Here is a 26612-nt window from a genome sequence, read left to right on the forward strand (position 1 = left end):
CATGCAAAACTAGTGTTGAGAGATTTAGATTTATACAGCCTGAATAGGGTGTTCTTCACAAATGTGATTCATACACATGTGATTATGACCAGCCTGTCTGTTGGTTGGCTGGTTGGCAGGTTGGGGCTTGCTGTGGAAGTAGAGGGGTCAATGCCAAAAGTTCAGCTGGTGCACAAGCAGAGAGACCATGCTATGCAGCACCACCTCTGTCCTTTGGAAAATTAACTCCTTTCCACCTAAATCCCTACGTCTCTTCAATGCATAGTTAAGATGATTTTAAAGGGTCTTTAGGCAGAGAAGGCGTAAGTGTGAGGATCCCCGGTTACAAGAAATGGAAGCAGGGTCTTCCCTATAAAAACCTGTTTTCTGTGCTCTTTTAACACATTAGGTGTAGTTGGGACACAAGTGAAGTAAAAGCAGAATGATCACTGGATTTGGGTGGTTTGTGCAGCACTCCTGGGGAAGCCAAAGTTTCTTTGAATCTAGGAACAAGCCACACTGTGCAGGTAACACTTCTGTGATGATTCCTTACATCGTTAGAGAATGTACAAGCCAGCCCCCAAAACGACTGGGCTGGGTAATGCACCGTGCCCATTGGCTGGAGTGGCCAGAGCACACAGAACACTGCAAGAGAAATACACTCCTTGAGCAGCACAACCTTCCCCCTTGTTGTATTTGCTCCTTTACTTTATGAATAGTTTTAATCTCTGCAAAAATAAAGCAGCTCTCTGCATCAGCCTGTGATGTAACTTTCTGCACAATACAGGCCACAGAACAGCCGATAAACATCATTTAATGCCCGTAAGTTGTAGTGGAACCGTAACACACATAATTCCTGTGTAAATCAGCACTCAAAACTAGTCCAGGAACAACAGCTTTGCCATATTAATGGCAGTCAGGCAGCTGGGCTTGTGAGAACCCTAATCAAAAGAAGTTGTGGTTTTAGAAATTCTCATTTATAGTGTGTAGCCAAACACTGGTTGGACCCGCTGGAGGGCAGAACATCAAAACCTCTCACCCGGGCAGTGCACTTCTGTTTGTGAGATGTATCTCAGACTGTTCTTTCTCTCAGCTATTTCTCTGGTGGGTGAGTCTGCATCCTCATGAAAAATATCTAAATAGCATTGTGGCTGGTACAGCATCACTGCATGATTTGTCTTGCCTGCTTCCAGTGTCTCTGGTATATGGTAGGGATCAGATTCAGCCTCAAGCGGAGAAGAATAAGCAAAATTCTCAAAACAAGTACGAGTTTGAGGTGTAGGTGTGGGTGGAAAGTCTCTCACTACATTTTCACTAGGGTAAGTCCAGGAAGAACTGTGATCATCAGTCTTATCTTCACTTGGTGTTGATGATAATGAGCTCCAGGTAACAGGATGCAATTTCTGAGCTTCAGCATCACTGTCCACTGCTAGCACATCAGGAAGGCAGTCATTTATCTTCAACACTTTCTCAGAATCAATCTGCAAGAGAAGCATTAAGCAAAAAAATTACTCAATGAAAGAAGCCCAGAGTAGAAAGAGGAGAGTGATTAAGGAATTTTAGTGTTCCTCAGGTTTTTTCAAATAATTTTTTAAAATAAATGAACTTGAAGGAAACCCTACGTAGAGGATATTCAATGGAAGCTGTATTTTATGTGAAATTTATCAGACTATTTAGAGATTTCTGTTTTAAGTAAAATCACGATGATTATATTTGAGGAAGGAACCACAACCCTCTACTCAAAAGACTTTGCCAGGTTTTTTATGCATTCTGGTTTTAGTTTGAGGCAGAAGCAACTGGAAGACAGCAGCAGTGGCTATTAGGTGTACTTCACTCCTCGACCACCAGCCCCACAAGTGCTGGGGCCAAGGGTTTGGAGCCTCTAGCACACAGCACAGAAGCAGCAGATCCCAGTTCCAAATGGCTACGGAAGAAGCTGAATATTTTGCCAATCCTGTTCTCCCAGCCAGGCCTGGCAGAACCCTCTGCAACCTCCCAGGTCCAGCAAGTGCACGGCCCTCCAGTGTCCTCCCAAGGGAATTGGGGCAGACCCAGCTCATGGGCTGCAGGGAAATCCAGTATCCTCTGGGCTGCTGAGTTCAGACAGTGCAGGAGTTTGAACAGCAACAGTGGAGGAATCACCTGCTGATCAAAAGGTTTCCTTTATTCTCCAGGGGTGCATTTTCTTTTTGCAGTAACAAACTATAATATAAGCTGGTTATTGCGGAGTCATATGAATGTCAAAGGGAGAGTTTTCTACTAAATGATAGTATTAAACTGTGTTAATTTTGCATAATGATTAAATGTAGTCGACACAACAACTGTCAAGAAGTAAATTTTAAAATGAAGTCAACACAAGAATAGTTTTTCTTTTTTAAATCCACTAAGCAAAGAATGGACAAATTAAAGACTCCAGATTTTCAGTGATCTTACCTTAAACTCTTTGAATGACAGCACTTTGCTCTCGTTAGGACTAGGTATTACAGGACAGCAGGACTCCTTCACCCTGGAAACAAAGAGTTCAAAACAAATGACATTTTTGTTCTCTTATCAAAGCACACTCTATCAGCAGAAGCCACCCACACATCTGTAGAGACACAGCAACAGATGACCAGTGTCTCAGAAACACCACCAGCCAAATACTTAAAATATCCACACAGCCAGACAGCCAAAGGAAGAAATGAATGAGGCCTTGCAATGGCTGAAAGCAACAAACTGCAGCATTGGTTTGTGAACTAGTTTAGTTATATTCTCTGTCTACAACAGAAATATGCATTACAACTTACCACTTCATCTTCCAGTGGCAGATAGCTGCTACTAGGGTTGGAAGTATCACTACCAGGAATACAAAATACAGTATGTTTGCTGTGGAAGAAAAATAATTTTTAAAAAAGAGGTTTTTTAACTTCTCACATGTTAAAGTCAATATAGCTTGAGTTTCTGGGGCAAAAATAACATGATGTCTGTGTGGGATGCCTGCCACTAACTCAGCAGTAAAACTCTGTGGTCCATGGTTGCAGGGTTGGAAGTTCCGGGATACCTTTGTAAGCCTTTAGACCTTGATTCCCTTTAGTAGAATGGAATTATAACTAGATTGCTTTTTATTTGCCCTCATATTGGCACCTTAGATGTAAGAGTAATGTACAGAAGTTAAGGCAATGATAACATCACTTTAATATTTTTTTACATTTTCTCTCAGACCTACAGATGAGACAGATTTTTATTGTGAGACATGAACAACATCTGTACTTCCATTTTGGACTGACTATAGCCAGAAAAACACTACACAAGTGTTCAAGTCTCCTGGGATTTATGCTGATATACAGGGATCTCAGTATTTCCTTCTAGCTAGAAGACAGCCTTGGACTATGCTGTTCACAAACAGCTGAGGCTGCAGGTGGGCTGAGGGGAGCACTGGTTAGTGCCTGCTTTCCCCTCTGCCTTGTTCAATGCCCTCCTGCCCTGTGCCAGAGAGTTTGTGTATCACACACCACAGGAGGGAATGGACACATTACATTCTCCTTGCATCTCTTTAGGGTTAATTAAGCCCTTGTTTTTATTCTCTGCTTGGCTGTACAAACATCTGGCTGGCTGATGGGAGCTACAACTTGTGTGTTAGAAGAAAAACTGGGCCTGTGAGGGTGCCATGACGGTCAGACACTATAGTAGTTAACCTAAAATATGGAGTCTCCTTGCATAGGCCAATGCTCCCCTCTTTCTCATCCCTTCTGCTTCATCTCCAACCCCAACAAATCTTTCAAAACCTCTAGTTTGATTCAGGCACCTCTAGCTTGGATCCTAAGTTTCCCAACCATGCTGACTGGTATTTTGAGGGGACAAAGTTATGGGCAAGTGATTTCTGCTTTGTGATCAAATCTGCCCAGTTAGCAAACTACTGTGCCCATGCCACAACCCTTCTGTATTTTGAAGGAGTGAAGTTGGCAATGGTTTTAAAGACTGAGAGTAAGAATCAGCATTAGAAGTTCAAGACTCCATACAGGAATTACCTGCACACAAGTCAGTAGGTTTTCCTTTATTAGAAAACCAATTAAGTCCAAATAGTTCAATGAGTTCTAACAAACAGACTCGCTAAGCATGCAAATGTGCACATATTGAGCTATTTCCCAGAAGGATATAAAACTTAAACAAGTATGTGATTTAGGCTTGTTCTAAACTTTAGAAAAAATCCTTTTTACTTGGAAGTATCAAAATGCCATGTTGTTATGCTTGTATCATTTCTCAGTTGGATTCTTTCTTAAGTGAATGTTGCATTGAATTAAATGTTTTCGCCTAAGAAAGGAAGATTATTATAATGTTTTAAATCATCTCCTCCTTCTGCTAAAGCACGTTATTCACAGCCAGTACTCACAGTTATTTGGTGTATCTATGTATCTAAAGTAAACAATGGGTGTCTCTCCTCCACCTGTAAATGCTTTAACTGCTATTTTGTATTTTGTGTTTGGCATCAGGTGTTTCACGGTGTATCTCTTTTCTTCTGGGTTTTCAATTGTGTATTTACATAGCTCTGATTCATCTAAAACAAAAGAGATAAAACAGGGATCACAGAATGCTCTGGGTTAGTAGAGACCCTAAGGATCACCTAGGTCCATCTCCCCTGCCTTGGACAGGGGCACCTTCCACTAGACCAGGTTACTCAGCCCCATCCAGCCTGGCCTTGAGCACTGCCAAGCCTGGGGCATCCACAGCTTCTCTGGGCAGCCTGTCCCAGAGCCCCACTACCCTCACAGTAAATATTCTCCTAATAGCTAATCTAAACCTACACTCTTTCAGTTTAAAACCATTACCACTTGTCCTATCAGTTCAGGCCCTGGTAAAAAGTCTCTCTCCATCTTTTTTTAAAAAGTCCCCTGTTAGGTCCTGAAAGTTTGCAATAAGTTGTCCCCAAAATATTACAAAACAAGTTAACTGAAATAACAAAACATTTGCAATCTGCCTTGTTTATAATTTGCTCACTTTCTTCTGGGAAGGATGATGCATCCTGACTCACTCCCACTGGGCTGAACTTACATCCCTTCTCTAACTGGACTGGCCACAGCATTGCCCTCCTCTGGCAGACTTAACAACTTGTTGTCAAAGACTGAACCCTGCTTATTTTTATTTCTTTTTCCTCAAACATTGTACCAGAATGATTTGAGTTTTGCCATTTCTTTTTTTTTACCAGAATCCTGTAGCCATTAAGCTTATATCATTTTCTTTGAAGATAATCAAAAGCAAGAAATCTCTGCCAAAAAAAGAGCTCTTTTGCCTCTCTATTGTGCAATTTCCAAACCCCAGGGAAAAACTGGTTAGCTTATTTCTGTTTTCAGTCACACCCCTTGTCTGCTAGCAGAAGCAGTGAAGCAGAAAATCTTTGATTTAAACTTTTTAAAGTCTAACTGGGATTTCTTAAAAAATTATGGTACTTGAATGGTTAGTTCAGTTCTGACAAGAACTTCTCCATAAGCCTCCCTCAGTTGAAACTATGCTTTTCATCCTGGCACTAGTCTAACCAGCAGAAGAACAAAGGACATGACCCAAGCAGAAGAAGAGGCAAGGGAAAAAAATATATATCTATTCTTTTAACATATTGGAAACGTCTAAAAATTATAATGGAGCAAAGTCATTCTGGAGCAGTTTTGCATGTGGAGCAGAAAGGTCTGATATGTATTTCTGGTTTTGTGCCACTTCACAGCTCAGTTCTGCTGAAGGAACTCCACTGTAGAGCACACACACAAATACAAAGAAGAATTTCTTCAGGGAATTTATACAGTGCTCCAGTTTTGAAGCAAATAAATTTTATCCCATCTGTTTCTAAAACACCCCAAAGTAGACCACAAACAGATGTTTTTCAACATTCATCCAGAACTCACATCACAAGAGGCAGAACTCTTCCTATAGTACCAAAGGAGTCTTTTCTGGAGCTAAAAACGAGTAATAGACAACAGGAATGTGGGCTGTAAATCACTATAAATCCGGAATCACTTCTGCCTACTGGCACTTCAAGCACAGAGAGGAACCAAAAGCAACAGGTATTGAAATCTAAAGACAGCTGAATGAACCAGCCAGACTGCCTAATGTGAACCTTCTAAGATGCTGCAATACACCAGGACAAATACCAAGTCTTCCACCTGTATCAATGACACAACTTTCTGTAGTAGAGAGCTCAGTTACCTGAAAGAATGTACTTTTTTGATCCTTTCAAGTTGCAGTTCCCTTGTATAGGTGACACATAAACATGGTAGCCTCTTACAAAACCAGTGTCTGACTCATTTGTGAGATAAGAATCCCAAGACAGTGTTACTGAATTGTAAGTCAGGTCAACTTTTCTGACAATAGGGTCAACATGAGGAGCTGGAAGAAAGGAAATTTAAGTTAAACTTGCATTTATTCTTCAAGAGTGTTTTCTCTTATCATTTGAAAAATCCACACTCCCATCTGGTGTTTATATCTTTCATGTATTTAAAAGCTGAACAAAGCCAAAGTTCTCTACAAAAACTGCCAACTTCACAGAGCCTTCATACATCCACATAATACAAAAGTAATAATCAATATTCACAGCTTTGTTTAGCTCTCCTAATAAACACGGGCTCTACCCACTCACTGCACTAGCCAGATATCCCCCATGTAGGGCCTGTATGTTGATATAGAATGTTTAAATGCCTCACTGAAGATACAAAAAAATCCAATTTTATCTAGCTGTAGGAGGAGGCAATTATTCTATTTGATCAATTTAGCAAATGCACAAGGCCCAAATATGTTTCCCACTTACGCAGTTCCCTGAGATAACCAATCTTCTTTTCCAGTAAGGAGGCTCTATTAGCAACTGATCCATAGATGCAGAATTTGTATCTCACTCCCGGAAGAAAAGCAGCTAGAAAACAGGTGAACAAAAATAGGTTATGGTTTGTCTTTCAGTGTTACTTTTATTTAATTTCTTCCTACAGAGGTCAATAATCTGTTAGACACCACCTCTGAGTGTTATTGTGCTATTATTGGTGTGCATTATGTGAATTAAACACATTCATTCTGTCTGAAAGAGAGAATTGGGAGAGGTTTATGCATATATTTTGTGCCATACAGTATTCAAGGTGACTGAAGAATAAACTCCAAAGGCACCAAAATGTAAGACAATTTCATTTATATTTCTGGCACAGGCAAAGGTTGTGTTTTGGAACATTTGATGCAGGCATATATCCAGGTATCAGGATTCCTTACTCTTCTGACACCTCATTGACATGCACTCCCATTCACATTAAGCAAGTGCAAACCACTGAAGAAACTGATAATATTCTTCCCATGTGTTACCACAGTCCCCTTCATTACATGCAGGTTTCAGTATATTTGCATGAATTGAGGTGCAGTTCTTCCTTTATTGCAAATTTATCTGTTTCCAATCAAATTTTGTTCAAAGAAGTTTCATTCCAAAGTGAGCTCTCAGCTTCAGAGATTCTAGGAAAACTAAATTCTTGCAGCTGTGGAAATATATCACAGCAACTTTCACACAGACAGAAAGGACTTAGGTCTACTGGGATGAAAAACATGCAACTGATCCTAAGCAAGGTCTGGTGCTGAGACACATCATTTGTGGCACACTGACACCACCAAACCTCTCACCTCACTACACCATGGGTTTAAATTGCCTGAGTCTAAACTTCTGATCCATGTTACAGATGGGATAAAGCTCCTTTCTGCATCTCTCCTGCTAAATTATTTTAACTCCTTCATTAAACTCACCATCTTCCTTCAAGATGGTGCTGTAAGCCAAACAGAAGAGGTTTTGTCTAAAATACTGTGTTGACTTGACTAATATAGTATGCTGCCTTCCAAGGCTTAATGGTGCTGGTACATTTGTGGTGTCTAATTAATTTGGTAGGAAAAACATGATGTCATATGCCTTTGAATAATTACACCTGCACAGCACAGAATTCAATATTCAAAATATTCAAAAAATTATTTGTGTTCTAAATTCAATCAATGTCCACAGCCTGAAGAACTGCTGCACAGTCAGAAAGAATAGCTGTTTGGCTTTCACCTGAGCTGATCACAGCACTGGAAATGTTGGGTCCAAATCTCTTCCACTGCAAATCACAAGGCTGCAGCCTGGGAAAGTTACACCAATCAATAATGTAACTGTCATATATACTTCTGGGCTCCCATGATATAAAAATGCCATCATCTGTACCATTAACCTGTCCTTCCTTAAGCTCTTCAGTGCCTGGGAATGAACAAAACAGAATCTCTTATTATTGTCCTGCATGACACTTTAGACTCATGAACAAAGATCAGTACAGTTCCTATACCAACCATTTGAAAACAACAATAGAAGAGTTGCATTCCTTCACTAAATGACATATGGGGTCTTTCACATGCTGAAAGCTGACAGCTCAGAAACTATCCAGCAATTGTTATTACACAGTCACCAAAAAAAAAAAAAAATCAGCTGCAGAAACCTAGAGGCAGAGAGTTACATGAGGCTGAACACACTGGCACTGGCTGTGCCATAAAAGCACCTACTGCAGTCCTGAGGCCCTAGTTTTAGGCAAAATGTATTTTGCTCTGTGGAAGCACTCTCTGCACTAAAGTTTAATAAACATACAGCTGCCACCCTGTAGGAGAAAATATAGTCATAATTTCCAGAAAGCAGTGGCATGAGTTAAGAAGTAAGGTTAATTTTTGCCCGAGATGATAAATTATTACTTCACTCAAAACAGGTAGAAACAAAATTGTAATCATGTAATTATAATTGAAAGTACTCCTACTGTTATCTGTAGCTCTAGAGATGATCAACACTGAAGGAAGTGAAAAATGAACACTGTTTTTTGCCATAATACTGATTCTGTAGGAATGGTTATCAATGAAAATCCTTGTGCTATTGTAGATTGCAGAAAAAGAGACGCTTTCAGGCTTGGAGCCATCTTCTATTTTTTCCCAGGTTACTTCATATGAAATAATTTTTCCATTTGCTTGAAAACTTGGTGTTTGCTGAGAGAAAAAGTTATGGAGGAAGAGAAAAATAACTTAGTGAATTTTGATTAAAAAATATGAGAGAATCATTTTGAATTTTAAATAACAATCAGGATGTTATTTCTGTACAACTATAAACATTTGTTTCCATATATTCATACACATACTGGTTGAAATGGAAATGCAGAAATCTTGGTATGGGATGTGTCTTGTATTAGCACTGAGAAAAACAGAATTGTATGTCTGAAATTCCAGGACAGCATAACTAAATCATAGCTACATGTGTTCTGAGATATTTTATATACAATTTGTTTAAAATTTGTAAAAGGCAGTATCATATTGAATTGCTATCAGCTGCAGAAAAATTATGGGAGAAATTTACATCCTCTTTATGAAGGACTTTATTTCTATTTCTGTAGGGATGTCTCACCTTCCAGAACAAGGTCACATTTCGTCCCCCCAGAACTGGTGTAATTTCTCTCCATATGTCCAGTTTCCCTGATGGAGCTGCAATAAATATAGCAAAACAAGAAAATGAGAATGCTCTGGATGTGGAAAGGATAGGCAGTTGAACTGCTTCCTCCCATTTGAATAAATTTCACTCACAGCACCTCATTTTTCCCATCACTCCCAGGTCTTGCCCAAACACTACCCTTTAACATAATTTTCCCTTTACTCCTTTTCTGAATTAAAATAAGAAAAATTCCCAAGAAAAATCTTTGCTTGCAGCCACCAGACTCTTGTTCCCACCTCTGCACCATTCCTCCTGTCCTCAAAGGGCACATTAAATCAGTCTGTCCATCTTCCCAATCAACTGGATTTCCCACTGCCTGCACTGGAGGGAATGTCTGCGACTAGCAGGTAGGACGGCAATTATTTAACAAGTCACCTTCTTGAAGTTTGCTTAGCATGTTTCTTTTATGCATGCAACAGGCCTGGGCTGTCACTACACAGAGGAAGAGTAACAGCAAACAGCAAAGAGAGGTGGCGAGCAAAGCACATCCCTCAAACTTTAATTCCCAAGGGGCTGGACGTACTTCCCTCCTTAGTTGTGGTGGTCAGGGCCTGGCTCCACTCACTCCACCTCCAGAAGCGCGCTTGGGCCGCGCAGCGCACGCGCGCCGTGTAGGCCGTGTGGGGCCGCAGCCCCCGCACCGTCACCCGCTTGGGCCGCGCCGCCGAGCTGTTGAGCTGCAGAACAAGCACACAGCAGGCACCGCTCACAACAGCGCCCTCGCCAAGCTGGTCTCTGAGAAAACAGCTCTTCCTCTAGACCCTGAAAGTTAAGCTTCACTTGGGAAAGACAGTCAAGGAACAACAGGCAAAAGAAGCAAATAGATCGAAACAGTGGGAGATCCAAACAGAGGGCTGGAAGCCATCTCTGTGTAACTGTCTGAGTCACTCAGAACCCTCCATATCTGTACTTTTTACATCCGGGAGAGAATTTACTGAGATCTTGCCTCATAGAGTCTTGGGCCATTACTTAATAAAAAAGTAGTGTGTTGCTCCAGACCTGTGCAAAGCAATCTACAGCAACCTTTTCTTTCCATTTTTTTTTTTCTCCCACCCTTTACCCCACTCTCTCGTAAGAAACAGACTGAGAGTAAGAGTATTCTGGTAACAGTCAAAAAAGCCAGCAGGCTTTTAAGCCTGTCCTCAAAGCTGACTCCTGCAATGGCCAACAGTAGTGGCCACTTGATCTGATGGTCTACAATCAAGACACGATGTAGCTTGACTGTGATCTTCACTGTGCCTTTTTAATGTGCAAGAGGCAAGCTGCCTTCTAAGAAAAGAGTTACAGAGAAGTGACGGTAAACAGACAGACAGTCCATCAATCTCACCATTTGTGGAAGAGATAGAACAAGATAAGGAAATTACTCAAATAGACCACAACAGTTAGAGCTTTGGAAACAAACAAATCCAGAAAACAGACACACCATGCTCACAAGATTTACAGTGTATTTGTATTGCTGGGGTATTGATTTTTAATCACGTCAGAAAGATCCTCACTATTTTTTTGTTCAGGAAATTCCAGTTTCATACCAGTTCTACTTTGCCATCAGGATGGACCACTTCAGTCTGACAAAAAAGTTCAATTTCATTGTTTTCATAATTCCAATGTAGAGTAATTTCTGTATCTGTGCAATCTTCCCAAACCTGGAAAGGTGCTGTGGGATACACTGCCAACGGAAAATCTGAGTTAGCTTTTGTAAAACATAAAATACATGCAATAGTATGTTAAGATATTTTAGTTGAGTAGTAAAATCAAATTAGAAAATACAGATTTTTCTCCTAATCCAGAAGAAACACATACAAAGTATAAAACTTCATTTCAGAATGTAAATGTAAGTAAACGTTACACAAGGTTTAAAAAAACTCCTTGTGCTGACTTTAAAAAGTTTTAAAACATCATGGACAAATGAAAGAGAGGATTTATTGCAAACCATTAAAATTCTCTAATTCAGGCCTGGCAGAAGCTCCTGATATAACATGGTAACATTTGACTCATTTCTACATCCCAGAATTGGGCCACTTTGATGGAAATTTTATTCACAACTCTTAACACTGAGTCCTGTCAGTAGTTATCCTCCAGTAAACAGTGTCAATGCTACTTCTTCCAAAAGATTTCTGAGATCCTTTACTGCTATGTAAGAGTATTCAGCAAGTGAAGGAAATCTCAAGCTCTACCATATTATCAGTATAATACGAGGAATGCAATGCAATGTGAGGGCATGATAATGCAAGTGAGGAGTATGCTTATGCCCTTGGCCATTTGTCCTAAAACTTCATTAATCATAGGATTGAATTGCACTACTCCATGAAATAAAATTTGAGGACTTTTATATTCAAAATAGTTTGTTTCTGATATAGAAGATCCAAACTACCGCATGCAGAATTGGAAACAATGGATTTACATTTTCCTTTACTTACTGTCATCCTTTAAGTAAGGAAAATTCTAATATAAATATTTGCAGGATCAGAGGAAAATATGAAGGATTTCACAGGAATCACCACATAAAAGCTTAACTCATCACACATATTATACATAATTTCTTTAACGTGTAACTATCACTAGGACTGGAAAAAGAAATTCAAGTAAAATTTTAATGTACTTATCACAATAAACATAAACTATTCTAGCCTGATTTCCCATGAAAACTGAGTTTATGACATTGTGTTGTCTCCCTACAACCTGTCAGTTTACTCCTCCACTTTCTTGATCTGTTACTTCCACTTCCAAACAATCAGATAATCTAATTTTAGAATCCCAGGCCTCTCTGAGACAAATCTAACACAGATATTTAACGTAAGTTCCTTCATAATAAAAAAGCATGGCTGGAAAAACTTCCAGCCTCTGAGGAAGGAAGCAGTGCTGAGCTGCACAAAGCACAAGTTGCCTCCTGCTTTTTCAAACAGGTAAGGCATCCACGACCTGGGGAACACTGAAGACAACTCAAAGAGAACTGGAAATACTGCTGGAGGCTGATGAAATACCCAGTAATTTTAAGGCAGGAGTAGGAAGGAACTTATAAGACCCTGGGCACACTGAGATAAAGGAAACAACTGCTAGGGAACAAGGAACAACAGCCATTAGATACTCCTCAGAGAATAACCTGGCTTTTGTCATCAGTGAACTAGTCTTCCACCCTTACAGTAGCACAGTGGAAGTTACTGTCCCATATTAGAACCAAGAGCAGGTTAGCACCACCACTTCTTTCCCAGCAATAGCTCTTACACGTGTATCACATCTCATATCATACCAATTCCTAAGTAACCTACATAGATATTTTGCTTAAACTCCTTATTTTATATCCTTGCTTTCTCTTCCATTAACCAGCTTCAGCAAAGCAGCAGATTTTGAAACATTAAGGGGTCATTCCAATACCCAAATTTGACCTTTGGGGTAATACGACTGTTAATACGACTTTTCAAAGCTGAAGCTGAAGAGAGAGCAGGTAACTATAGCACAGGGACAGATAAGTAACTAAACTGTGAAGACAAAAATTGAGGATGTCTGTACTTTAAACCATGATACAGAAGTATCAACCTCAGAAGGAGCAACAAAAAGCCCTAAACAAAACATAGAAAAAACCCTTACTTCTGTGATTTACATCAAAAACATCTGTGGCATTTTTCTTTCCCAGTGGGTTTTCCACAGTCACTGTGACATTCCAGATCCGCTGCTGGCCTATATCCCAAGAGCATGAGCACTGCCCAGAAGAACAGCTTGCTTTGCACAGAGCCATTTTCGGGGATGACCTGTCAAAGAAAGGGAGAGGTAGGAGGCAGGGTAAAGAGAGAGAAAGATGTTTTCCATAATATACAATCAACAAAGATCTTGGAAGTTTCTGATGTCCAATTAGAATACAACATTATAAAAAATAAGGCTAAGGGGTCTTATGTAAGAAGCCACACACTTATTTCCCTTAGCCTGAAGTGTGATGAATACAAATACAAAATAAATTTCCTTTGAAATTCAGATTTGTCTTTTTAAGATATAGCTACATTGCTTTTAGAAATTTCCTTATGGACAGTCTAAACCAGAGACTTACTTGCCAAGACACAAATAATTCACATTTACCATTAAGCTTTTAAATGAAGTCGTAATTTCAACTGCATCTTGCAGTGCTTTTTCTAACCTTCCATTTTCAAATCGCCATCACAGTATCTTCATAGAAATGATGATGCAGAGATCAGGAAGGTATGTGCAATGCTGGCCTGTTTTCTGCTGAGATCTTTCAATGAAAGTTTGTTGTGATTATGAGGTATCTCTCCTGTTTTATGAGTTTCCCTTTCTCTGCAGGCCTTGCTGTAAAGCCCCTCTCCTCATGCAAGGGCCATATCTCACATGCCATGGCTGTGTAGCCTTGACTCAGACTGCTAAGAAAGAGCTATGAGAAAGTCTGCAGATTTATTTATTTTTTTAAAGCAAAGAAGCCAGCTGAAACTACAGAAATTATAGACACAAGGACATTTAAGATAGGATTGTCAGTAGTTCAAGGACTCAAGAAGGAAAACATCAGCATGTAAAGCTCTAAAATCCTAAAAAAAAAAAACAAAACAAAACAAAAAACTAGGAAGGTTAATCAGACAGAGTGGTAAGTTTGAGTCAGCATTAGTGTCAATGGATCATGAGCACACTAATACTCAGCCTACCAGCTGATCAGATCCTAGTTATCTGTTGTCTGTGCCATCCAATAATATCTTATACTTTTAAGTTATCTACATCCCGATTTCAGGGTGTCATCTTACCTACTGAACAATATCCAAACATATTAACTCAAAAGAATGGTTAGAATAAGCTTTATCAGGCAGAACTTGATCTGAAGGACTGTCAACTTTGTGATAGCTAGTTTGATTCAGAGCAGTTCTGACCTGCTCAAGGTTTGTTAAATAAGTGATCAGTGAGGTGGGAAAAGGCAAGCAGCTAATTACATGGATTTTCACAGATCCTAAGAGAAAGAAGGAAATAAGATGATTGCTTAGTACAGCACAGATCAGAGTTAATATGACAATGGGACTCACGTTTTAGACAAGGTGCGTTGTGGTGCATTCCGCCCATAGAGATAGGTCTCTCCTTCTCTCCAGGTACATGTTACTCTTTTCATGTCTTGAGTATGGCAGGAAAAGTCTTTAGGTGTATCAGGTGGTTCTTATCAGAAAAAATAACCAAAAAAAAAAAAAAAAAACCACCATGGCAGTCAAGGCAAAGCTCACCAACCTTTTTAATACCTTAACAAGCTAGAAATAATGGATAAGTATGAAGTCTGGTTTACTACAGATGTTACTATTGAAATTACAGTTATTCAATGACCACTCTGCAGAGACAGTGAGGATAATACCATGAGTCAGTAGCAATTAAACACTTTTGTACTCTCTTATTTTTTTTTATACTCATCCATTCATTTATTCAATCTGTATTCTTTTCTATCTTTAAAAATTGCTATTGGCTTTTGAAAAGGAGACTGAGAGTGTTAACCACACACAACAGATAATGAAGCTCAACTCCTAAAAGGGTGTATATATTTATGAACCAACCACCTGTCATAGGATCAATTAAGTTATTGCTTTTCTTTCCTGATTTCTCTATATTAGTTTACAGATCTCAAGTCAAGACAGAGTTCAGCCAGACATGACAAGACCATGACAACTTACAGCAATTTTTTTTTCACATGTTTTTTCTACAGTTATTCTTGAGTTAATAACAAGAGGAAAATTAAACTGTAACAATGTTTTCACTTACTACCCACATAGAAAGCTGCCTGGCGTAACCGCCCATCTTCATCATAACAGTAGAAATGAATGGTAGACCCTTTGTCATGTGACAGATTTTCCACGGTGAGAAGTTTGACTTGATTGTTTGTGCGCTTCAAAACATCAACACTTGGGGATACAAAGAATTTCTTAATGGTTTGACCTTTCCCTCCAATGCAGCAAAGAGTGATACCAGAGCCTTCTGCTAAAAATTCTTTTTTTGGAAAGATTTGTGGCTCACTTCTATTTGAAGTGTCCAGACCTGTAAATTTAAAAAAAACCCACAACATTTCAAAATCTGCTCAAGGCAGCAGTCTTCAACCAGAACATGAAACGAAACATTTACACAAGAAATTGCTAATACTATATTATCTATTAATAGACTTTTATTTTGTATTCTTCCCAATACAGAGATGAATTTCACATGTAATGTTACCTATCTCTTAAACTCATAAACATGCAATGAAGTCCAACAAACTACCTAAATCTGTTTTACTGCCTTTCACTTAGATAAAACAAGTGCTCTGTCACGAATTGCCTTTACAAAAGAATACCACCTCCTGCTCCAACACACTAGGCTGTTGCTTATATCCAAAATGCCTGGTCTTAAAAACTTGGAGCAGAGGGCTACAAAAACATCATGATCTTATGTTCACGTAGAGCTTAGCTAAGAGGCGTCAACATTGACAGAATCAGATCAGTGAGATAATAAACTTGGAATGAGACTCCATAGCTTTCTATGTTGGACTGCTGCTGGTTGAAAAAGTTAATGGAATTTAAGTGTGATCACAGTATTTTACACATATTGCACAAGTAAAATCTACTTTCAAGGATCTGATCCAAAAACCTGATGACATTTAGAGTTACTATCTTTCAGAGAGCTCTAAATAAGACTGTAATGTGGGATCAGTTTGTGACCAAGCATCAGTATTTTTGAGCCCCATCCACTTGCAACTGCCCATTATATAACAAGAGGGAGATAAGGGCCACAATCCAAGTATAAACACCTGTGATGCCTCTTCTATACATGTAATGTCTCCAATATTTAAAAGTCCTTGCTGCTCCAAACAAGTGTTTTGTTATAAAATCACTAGTCATATTCTCTAAAGTAGTTAAATGTTTTCTTTAAACAAGATTATCTGGAAACCAAACTGCTCTAATAAGACATGGTAATCCAAAAATATACAACTTTTGTGATGTCATTATTTACATTATTGGTTCACTCCTTGTTTATTCTCATATAATTTACAAGACATTCATTCTAAGTGAAATAAGGAGCTGACTTTCTCCTTTCTTTCTGCTTCTGTTATACCAATTCAAGCTATGAATCCCAGACAAAAGCAACACATCCATCAGATCATGCAACCCCTAGTTATGGGCGTCCCCTCCTTTCTCTGAGTCTGGACCAGGGATGAACCTAACCAAGATCCCATGTCACTCCATTCACTACATTGTTTTAAAGTGTGAGTGAAAAAAAAGCTCTTAAACTTTTGGTCTACTAGCTTAGGAGGATAGTCTGTAAATTACAGCAATGGCTGAAGCACTGCTATTATTATTATTGCTAGCAAAATATAAGGAACTGGTTAGTGCCCAGAGCAAATGGATTCTTGATGTGATGCCATCTCTCCTGAACTGTCCTCCATGTTACATTCACTGGTGAGTTGCAAACTAGCTTTACCCCAATATTGAAAAGTCTTGTTTTGCTTACCAGGGACAGTCTCCCACAGACTCCAGTTACTCCAAATTTTTGATGCTTCTGCCTTGCCCCTGATTCTCACAGCATGTGACATACACTCCAAAGGTATGTCTGAATCCCATGTCCAATGAAGAGGCTTTCCCAATTTATCAAGTGTGACATTAAGAAACTCCTACAAAAAAAAAAAGCAGCAAGGTAAAGTACTGAAAACATAGCAACATGAAGATTTGGAAATATAATCAAAAGCAATGATAAAACTCAAAGGACAAAAATGTTTTTGAAAATTAATGTCTGAAACTCCACATTAAGTAACTAGTCAGATAATTTCACATTAAGTAACTAGTCAGATAATCAACTGCTTACAGATCTGTGCTAGCAGAGGTGGAATGACTGATGTGCTGACATATTTGGGAGTGAGACCCTGCTTCTCATGGCATGGATTTGCTCCCAGAGACCTTCAGTACGTTATTTGGGTCTGCTATTGAATAAGCTGCTGTGTACAAATACATTCTAATGCTTTGGGCTACATATCTGTGTGGAGTCACCATCCCTGGAGTGATTAAAGATGTGCACATTCAGCATTTAAAGATGTGGTTTAGTAGTGGTAGTTAACAGCTGGACTCAATGATCCTAAATAATATTTCCATCCTATGAGATTATATCATTCTACATATTTTAGTATTTCTTATAGCAACCATTCCAGATTCCCAGCATTTAGATCTGTGATCAAATGATTTGTACCAAAGCCCTGACTCACAATGACAATTAGACAACTTCTCTCCAGTACTGCTTTCTATTGGCAACACCTGCATTTTCCCATTACCACTGCTCTGAGAAAAACTCTGCCATCTGTTCAAAATTTGATTTCTGTTATAGCCCTGAGGAATGTGGCCACTGCTCGAGAAGTTCTACAGGCTGTCCATGCTTTGGTTTGAGACTCAGAGTTTCTTTATTTGTACACATACTTCAGAAAAACACAGAAGCAAATATATTCCTGTATGATAGTGACATCCAAAGTAACTTGTCATCTTTATTATGAATAATAGTACAGACTATGTTCCTGGATTTGAAACACTTTCACTTCCTTCTAACAAGTTAATAAGAATTTGTTGAAGGACACTTCAAAAAACTCAAAACTGAATTGTTTGTAGCTATATGGCCCCAGTTACTTCAGGGTTAGACCTACTCATTCGGCTAAAAAAAAAATCCTATCCAGCATATCAAAGTGGTAACATTTCCAGAACAACACAGACCTCATTTGCAGTGAAGATGTGGTTCTTCAAACTCAGAGACAAAACACCACCAGCTAGAGTGATCAACATAAGCTGAGATTTCTAACAATGACTATCTTATTTTATGGATCACTAATTTCAGAAAAGTAAGCCCTTGTCTGTTTTATGTATTTCTGACAAGTAGCAATGCTAAACGAGCTAGTGAATTTTTTCAGTTTTACTAAGTCTTCAATTTTCTTTGGAGACTGTTTCCATACAAAGTCATAAACAGAAAAACACCCAGAATAGGCCTAAGCCTATTATTTGGGCAATCTCCTCTTCAGAAAATGTTGCTGGTTTACATGCTAAGGAAATCTATCAGGACAGGGACTTTGCCAAGAGACATCATTACATCCTCCATCATTGTAAATGACTAGTACATTTCTTTTTCTACATGCACTTACTGTCCACACAGTTGTATCTTCATCAATTCGACACACTTGTATCTCAAAAGACATTGCCAGCTCAGCATCATGTGCAGACTTGACAACATCCCATTCCACCAGCAGCCGCTGAAGACCCAAATCCTTGGAAACGTTAAGGTACGTCACTGGAAACACATCAGATTCTAGAAGCATAAAAAGGGCACAAAAATATTACTGTCCAGCTAAGTTACAAAGCAGATATGAAAAAAATAATGATTAGAGGTCAAATAGTTTCCACCCCAGGTGGAAACTGAAGGTGGTTCTGAAGGAAAAAACAAAAGTGATCAGGACCTATGTTGATGATGACAAAAGGAAAGATAATTCTTCTTCTTCTTAAGGAACGAGCAGGCTAAAATGAGGTTCCTGAATCTACTTAACAGCTCCCCAACATAATACTTGGTATGCTGTTGAATTTCTTTATGTTCTCAATTTACTAGCTGTTTAGTGGGAATATAGATCCACTCCTCCATAATTTTATGAAGAAGAACAACATAATGTACTAAGATGGACTAAATCCCAAAAAATCCCAAACCCCAGCAAGCCTTCATATCATTAGGGCAGAAACTCTGGGCTCAGTTTTCATCTCTGACTTAACCCAGACTAAAATAGTTAAGGCAAAACATTATTTGAACAGAATAGGTTCCCCAGAACACAAAGAGCTTCCCTCCGGTAGCTTGCTAATACAATAGTCTAGTATGAAGCATATTCCTAGTTGCTCTACACAGGGTTTAGGTCATGGCTGTAGATCCTTCTACTGGAATTAGACACCTAGTTCTAATGGCATTTGCACCCTTCTCTTGGTCTGGATTTAATTTCAGACCATGACATGATAAAGTTTAAAAGTCAGACTTTTGGTGTTGTGATATAAAAGGCTCTGCAAGATTGTTCTGCTGAAAACTACAAATAACCCTGTAAGTGGTTCCTCTTTTTAGCTGATTCCTTTGTGACCCCTCCCTAAAACCCTAACTGTTGGAAGAGATAAAATACAGCACTCACTGATTTGTCACTTCCCTACTTCCTGAAAACTAAGCAAACATAATCCCCCTAAATTTGACCTGGTTGTAAATAAAGCCATGGAACTGAAGCGTCCGAGTAATTAGACTTTTTCTTTTGCCTCGGGTGCTTTCCAAGGTGCTTCTGCTTATTACAGAAGGACAAGGTCAGATTGTCTATTCTCATAAAAAATAACCTTTTAATAAAATAGAACTCATTCTGTGCATTCCTGCCATATTACAGCCAAAGTCATCAAGGACATGATGGATGGAGTGACCTCAGTAGCCTCCCCTCACAAAACTGCCTGTCGTCAGATACACTTCGCTACTGAGCTACCTGAGACTTTCACCACATATCACTAGCAGAAACACAAGCATTCAGAAGATTTAGACTGCAAATCTACATTTTGATAGATATTTCTGGTAGCCACCACACATCCTAATCATGGTGCAATTTATTCTGCAGTATCTGCATTACCCTAACCTCTGTGCAGCAGTTATCTGACACAGAGATTTTTACATTAGGAGAAGGGAATGAAAGGCTTAACAGAAGCAGCAGTTGTAACAATCTCTGGTCAATCAAAGGAAGCAAATAAAACTTTATAAGCATATTTGTTAATTATGAGAATACAAACACTGACACAATTTTGTTGTTTATATAAGTCCAGACAATAGTTAAAGAATAAATGGAGGAAAAAATGCATTTTACCATTAGTACAAAGTTATTAAAAACTGCTGGAAGAAAGGATTCTCTTTTAGCAAATCATCCAAAATTCTGGTGGGATATTTTTAATTGACTCCATTTTCAAGGCACTAGAAGTCAGAGCAAAATTAAAACCATATGCTTTCCATCTAGAGGAAACTACTGGTATAGGCATCTTCAGATAAGCTTGCAGAAGAAATGAAGTTTCACTGTTCAAACACATGGTCTCAGAACCAGGACTGTGGTATCTTCAAGTCTTCTGGAGAATGAAATGTATGCAACACACCTTCTATAAAGTTTCACTGCAGTCTTAATTTATAATTACCAGGAAATTATTAATGTGTAAATTATGTGAAAGCATAATTTACAGCCTTAGTGTCTCTGAGAGGTAACTGCAAAATGTTTCACATGCAGAAATAAAATTTCCTTTTTGGCTATGGTAATGACACGGCCCTTAAAAAGTGTATCTGCTGCTTCACAGTTGCTGTTGAAAAATGATGGGCATCAGTTTTATACTGCCCTAAGGAAGCCCAGTACCTATGACCATTACTGTCTGAAACTGAAGAAACAAGGGGGAAGGCTTGGGGGTAAAATTCACTGAATGATGATAGAGTATCAATTTTATGTTTTACTGGAAAAAATAAACACTATTAGCTTCACTGCCAACAAATGCCTAGGCAAGGAGCCAGAACAACCAAAACAACACAGTGATTCACAAAATTAACTGTGGGAGTGGAACATCACTATATTTTGGAAAGACAGGACAAAACACACTTCATTTTCCCACATTTTACAGATTTTCACCATCAAAAGAAGATAAACACTGTTAAAATCCCACTTATTCTGAAGAATTGATTACAATGTTGTTCGTCTCCAGTGTGTAATCTTAGCAGCTCATTTTCTGGTCAATCTTACTTGTACATTCATCATCCGTTTACCCATTTACCCGAAGCACCGTGTAGGAAATCTCTTGGAGAATCTCATTTCACATACACAAGTAGATCTAGAACTCAGTGTTTTTCTGTCTTCACTGCTGAAGCAACAGAGGAAGAGAGGAACTAGGAGAAGGAAAGGAACCTGCTAGTCTCTCAATGAAATTCAATGGCACAAAGAGTCCAGGGAAAGGAAATAAATATACCTGAAAGAAAAGCCAGCCAGTTGGCAGAAAATCCTTTTTTCAGGTGCACCATTATAAGAAACTTCTGCATATCTCCTGAATTTCTCTATACTCTTTCTGCTCATTTTCTAGAAAATTCTAACTGCAAGTGTCACTATTATGCCTATCACATTGATGATGAGCCTGTATTTCCTCTCTGCATCTGTTTCTTTTTGTCCAAATGAAAATATCATCCCTTTTCTCACCATAAAGAATACTTCCACTTGACACACTTCATTAGCTTGAAAAAAAAAAAACCTGCAAAGGTCTTATTAATTCCTGGTTTTTCTCCATCTGTACAAGTGTCCCTCCACTATCTCTCTTCAGCTAGATGGCATACCACTTCACACCCCATGCTATTTTGTTTTCCATAGAGTCTGACATGAAATAATCTAGATCATCAGCTGGAGCTTATACAAAGTAGTAAAAAATAGAAGAAAGAATACAGTTAAGGATATATCCAAAATTTTTATGACCACCAGTTACAATGCAGGCATTAAAGAATTCTGTAGCATAATTTTAACATGTGGAAGTATTTGCAGTATTCACAGTTACAATATTCTCTCCCAGCAAAATTAACTGATCAAGGCACTTGTCTTAACTTGCAAGCTAACCCGAGACTATGTGAATAGTTGCAATTAACAACAGAGACTAATTTTGTTTCTGAAAAATTGCATGTGAAAACAAGTAACCAAGATACCATAATGAAATAACTGTTTGGACTTGCCTCCATTACAAAGTTTTGCCATTCTAGGAGCCCTACTAATACTCCTCAAAACTGAGACTTGGGTGAGTGGTGTGTGAACACATGAATTTCAAGGTTGAAGAGAGACAAAAATATCTGAAAGAGATATATTACCCCTTCAGTATGATTATGAATATATTTTAAAACCCCCAAACATCTGTCTTCCTTCTTCATCAACTTAAAAAAAAAAGTAAATAAAATTTCCATAATGCAGACTAGAGCGTGGTAAGGTGTGCCTTCTTAGTGGTGGTCACAGAAAGGTCAATTAAAAATTGTTCTCTTTTAATGGAGACATACCTAAATGCTACTGCTAGCAGCAAGTACACAAGTAGACTTTTAGCACTTGCATTTTTTTTACCTTAAAATCCACAGCCTTCTGAAAAGTTATATTCAATTCTTCCCCCTTCAAATATGCATATTTTCTTTTTGTATTTGTATTGGATAAATATGGGAAGTGTAAAAAATAAAAATCTGGTCCTGCAATCTTGTGGCACAATCAGAGAAGAGCCAACAGAAATGATAACTTTCTCAGAGATGAGGGAAAAAAAAAAGAAAGGAAAGAAGTAAAAAAGCATAGAAATTGTCAAAGAGGAAATAAATTATTTGAAAATGACAGTACAGATCATCAGAGAAAGAGAAGGAGCAAATAAATAAATACACTGTGGCTTCACATCATTGCAAGTTGTTGATTCAACAGGCAATTTTGCATAATGGGTCACAAAAGATAATAATGAAAGTTGCTCCATCACCTTACCAAAGAGAATCATTAAATACATTGCATGTTCCTTAATCAAAGTCTTACAAATCAGGAAGTTGAAAGCTTCAACTGTAGATTGCTGCAGATTGATGCCAAATAAAATAATCAAACATTCAGACATTTACCTTGCTGTGAGTATGAAGTGTAGCACGTCCTCAGGGGGAGCAGTACTGCCAGAATCATGAAGTGATTCATCATTTGTCCACTTTTTCCTGCATAAGACTTAACAGCAAAGAGAACATTTTAATTTATTTGTTTCTTTCAGGAGCAATGCAGCATGCCAAACAACAGTACAGATAATATTACTATATTTAAGAATGAATAAATAAAAACCCAATCACATAGACTCCAGGAAGTTTATGAGAAATTCAGGAAGAACGCACAAAGAAAGATAAGAAATGAAAAAAAAAAGTAAACCTCTTGTTTTTAGGACCTAGTCACAGCAAAGTAGCATTATAGTCAAAAAGTTCTATTTCATCTAAACAAATACATCACACAATATCTTTAATGTTTTTTATCCACTTATTTCAAATAAGTATTGAAGTAGACATTTGTCCTAATAAAGTTTGGCTTTCTTCCTGCACAAGTAAGAAGATGTCCATCCTAACAAGGGGAAAAGAGTATTAAAGGTGCAAAATGCCTTGTGACTTCTGCTCCACCTACAGCCTTACTCAGGAACCCAGCAGATTCCTCTGTCAGCACCCAGGACACTATATATGGAGGGCTTTGCTTAGTCTGGATCTGAAACACACATATCAAGCCTTAGCAAGTTCCATTCCCAGATGGACTGTCATCTCAAGAACCACAGAGCTCTATCTCACATTCCATTTACAGCTTTGATACTTATGCTGTGCCAGGATGGAACTCTTTGACTTGCACAGCCCAGTTCTGAAGGACTGATTGTACATTAGAAGACATGAATCACCTGCAAATTCCCCCATGCAGAAGGGAGGGCTAAACACCAGGCTGCAGTATGGTGAAAGCTCTCAGACACAGAGGGTACAAGGAGTACAAACAACAGAAACAGGACAATGGGTACAGCTATCTTTTACGTAAAATTTGTATGTTTCACATTTCTGAAGCTGTTCAGAATAGAGATCACTCCTTAACATATATTATAACATATATTGCAACTGCTTAGCAGGAGATAACCAAAATGACTTGTCCTCACTAAAGCCAAGAACAGAATATTGACAGATTTCAGAAGGGCCAGGAATTTGCTACAGAATTTATTTCTAGCAGAAAGCTTCTGATGTAATACCTCAGAACCACAGACTCTTAAGTCTCATAAGTTTAATTAAATTCAATGGTTTTGAGAAGCTCTGAACTCCCCTGAAAGATAAAAGGAAAAACTCCAATCTTCTGTTTAAAATATGTTTCTAAAGGTCACACAAAAACTGTAGATCAGTCCTGCATGCAACCCAGGGCTCAATGCACACAACAAACACCCTTGCTACAGTGTGCCCAAGCTTCTCTTCCTGAGTTCAAATGCCACACATGGAGGCCTCCACATGTACCAGGTGAGCGTTGTCTTGCCTAATGCATAAGTTTCTGCAGTCTTTCCTGCCACTAAACAAATGTCGTCGGAAGTATTTATATAACACTAAGATCACCACGTATGAAGATTCTAAGTATTTTTGAGAAGACAGGCCTAATTTTCATGCAACCATTAGAATATTCAAGGAAATGATTTAGGGAAACCTTATTTTTTCTAGGATTTTCCAAGGGTTTTTTATCAGCTAAAAGGGAAAATAATTTGTTATGTATTGTCTAGAATAAACAAGACAATAAACAGAAGAGAGTGGTAAGTAAATGACACAAAAAGAAACTTTTCCAAGGCAGATCATGTTAAAACTTCTGGTAAGTCCTTCAGCAGATTGCTTTTTTTTCAAGTTGTATGAAATTATATTAACACACAAAGCCAAATCTTACAAACTCGTTTCTTTTTTTCTGCAGAAAAATATGAAATTAAATCTGCTTTCAAAGTCATAGGACTCAACTCTGCTCTCAGACAGTTTCACACAAGGATGGTCAGTTAAGTTCAGCAGCATAACTCCTTACTTAATTATATGAGCATGATGAAAATCTGGCCCTGCAAGACTTCTAATTTTGTAAATAACTTTGAGGCTGGACACACAAAATCTGCCCCATTGGTTATTAATCATTAAAATACAACGTTAAAGCAGTGGGAAAGTACTGAGGAATATTGACATATTAGACTATTATTTCCTATTTGGGAAAAAAAAACCCCAAGCCTCTTTTATACTTTTAAGAACCATTCTCAACTACTGTCATGAAACCAGTATCTAATTTAACTACCTAGCTCCAATTATTTACACCACCAGTTCACTAATGGCACAGCCTAGATCACTATTATTGATGCAGAAGGCTCATGGTACTAAAGGATAGTGTAATATAATAAATGATTACTGGATAGTGACAATGGTTTCCATTATTCAGTATGTTAGTAATCCAGTTTAATAATGCATAATAAATAAATTGTGGTAATATGTGCAATTGTAGGTAACAAACCGGTTTTCATGAAAAACATCCTAGAATTCTCTAACAAAAGAGAATATGAAATAGTTTCAAATAAATGAAACACTAGTTAGGGGAAAAAAAAATGGATCCTTAAAACATGAGTAATATTTTGAATTAAATCCTCTATTCAGAAACATCTGCCTGTGACTAACAAATTAATCACACATAATAATTACCACCAACGAATGTCAAGCATTTATTCTGTTTTATCAATAATTAAGTACTTTTATAAAATCATAATTTATAAGTCTGTGTCTTGGCTACAGTTTTACAAAATACATTACCAATTTAATTAAAAAAAAAAAAAAAAAAGCAACAGCAAAATGATGATAATAGATTAACAACATCCTTGCCACAAGTGAAAATAGAACAACAAAGGGAATGAACAGGTAGCCAGAAAAGCTGAGATACTGAGTGGCAAGTTGAAGTCAGTTTGGCACAAAATCATCTGTTAGAACTACAGAAGTTAGCTAAATAATAAATCTTTGATTTTTAGTGTACATTCCCTTCCTCTTATAAAAACTCAAATTCTCTGGGGGAAATAAAGTGGACTTGCTTGGTTTTATCAGCCTGCAGGCTAAAACACTAGCTGTTCTTTTGTTTTTTTAAATCATAACTTCATAGTCTACTTACAATTCTCCTGTTGGAAAAATGTAACTTGGGATGTGACAAAACAGATACAGAAGGACTCAGGACTCCCCTGCCTACCTTAAAATTAATCACCACTGATAGATGATAGATACTTCAATAGAACAGAATTATTTTGGAGACCTGACAGCAATTGAAATAATATTCAGCAGCAAGAGGAATTAAACACAATTAAAGAGGAATCACTCAATAAGCGGAGACAGCATAGGAGCAAATTACCTTTGAGAAAATGAAATTTCCTTAAGTAGGTGGTCTGTGAATATCTTAAATAAATATCTCCAGGTAGACTATTTCTCCTTCAGAGCTAAAGGCTGGCTTACACAATCCCTGAAGACCAAGCCAACATTTTTGTGATGTCATGGATGCAAGTAAAAAGAAATTCTCATTATTTACCTAGTAAACACACCAAAAATTAACATTTCATCAAACCGCACTTTAAAGTCACTGAAGCACCAAAATTCAATTGACTGGGAGTTGGAG

The 26612-nt window shown here is 38.1% G+C and overlaps 1 protein-coding gene across 4 annotated transcripts in view; it reads right to left on the reverse strand.

Moving 5' to 3' along the window:
- Position 1: 1 nt before the first annotated feature.
- Positions 2-26612, reverse strand: part of OSMR (oncostatin M receptor) — a 28689-nt gene continuing 2078 nt past the window's right edge. The window contains exons 3-20 of one of the 4 annotated variants that reach the window (XM_079330102.1): positions 26352-26459; positions 23069-23165; positions 18570-18733; positions 16907-17066; positions 15188-15460; positions 14470-14596; positions 13043-13203; positions 10987-11123; positions 9981-10134; positions 9374-9450; positions 8739-8961; positions 8012-8194; positions 6749-6850; positions 6151-6330; positions 4349-4513; positions 2766-2844; positions 2413-2485; positions 2-1460 (exon numbers count right to left, since the gene is read on the reverse strand). In XM_079330102.1, the coding sequence (XP_079186228.1) occupies positions 1005-1460; positions 2413-2485; positions 2766-2844; positions 4349-4513; positions 6151-6330; positions 6749-6850; positions 8012-8194; positions 8739-8961; positions 9374-9450; positions 9981-10134; positions 10987-11123; positions 13043-13203; positions 14470-14596; positions 15188-15460; positions 16907-17066; positions 18570-18733; positions 23069-23141 (2787 nt within the window). In that variant the 5' untranslated portion in view covers positions 23142-23165; positions 26352-26459 and the 3' untranslated portion in view covers positions 2-1004. Of the gene's footprint in view, positions 1461-2412; positions 2486-2765; positions 2845-4348; positions 4514-6150; positions 6331-6748; positions 6851-8011; positions 8195-8738; positions 8962-9373; positions 9451-9980; positions 10135-10986; positions 11124-13042; positions 13204-14469; positions 14597-15187; positions 15461-16906; positions 17067-18569; positions 18734-23068; positions 23166-26351; positions 26465-26612 lie in introns of those variants that run through there. The other 3 variants (XM_079330103.1, XM_079330101.1, XM_079330104.1) reach the window with 3 other exon arrangements.

The sequence above is a fragment of the Erithacus rubecula genome (genome assembly GCF_903797595.1).
Source record: "Erithacus rubecula genome assembly, chromosome: Z".
In the NCBI taxonomy this organism is placed as follows: domain Eukaryota; kingdom Metazoa; phylum Chordata; class Aves; order Passeriformes; family Muscicapidae; genus Erithacus; species Erithacus rubecula.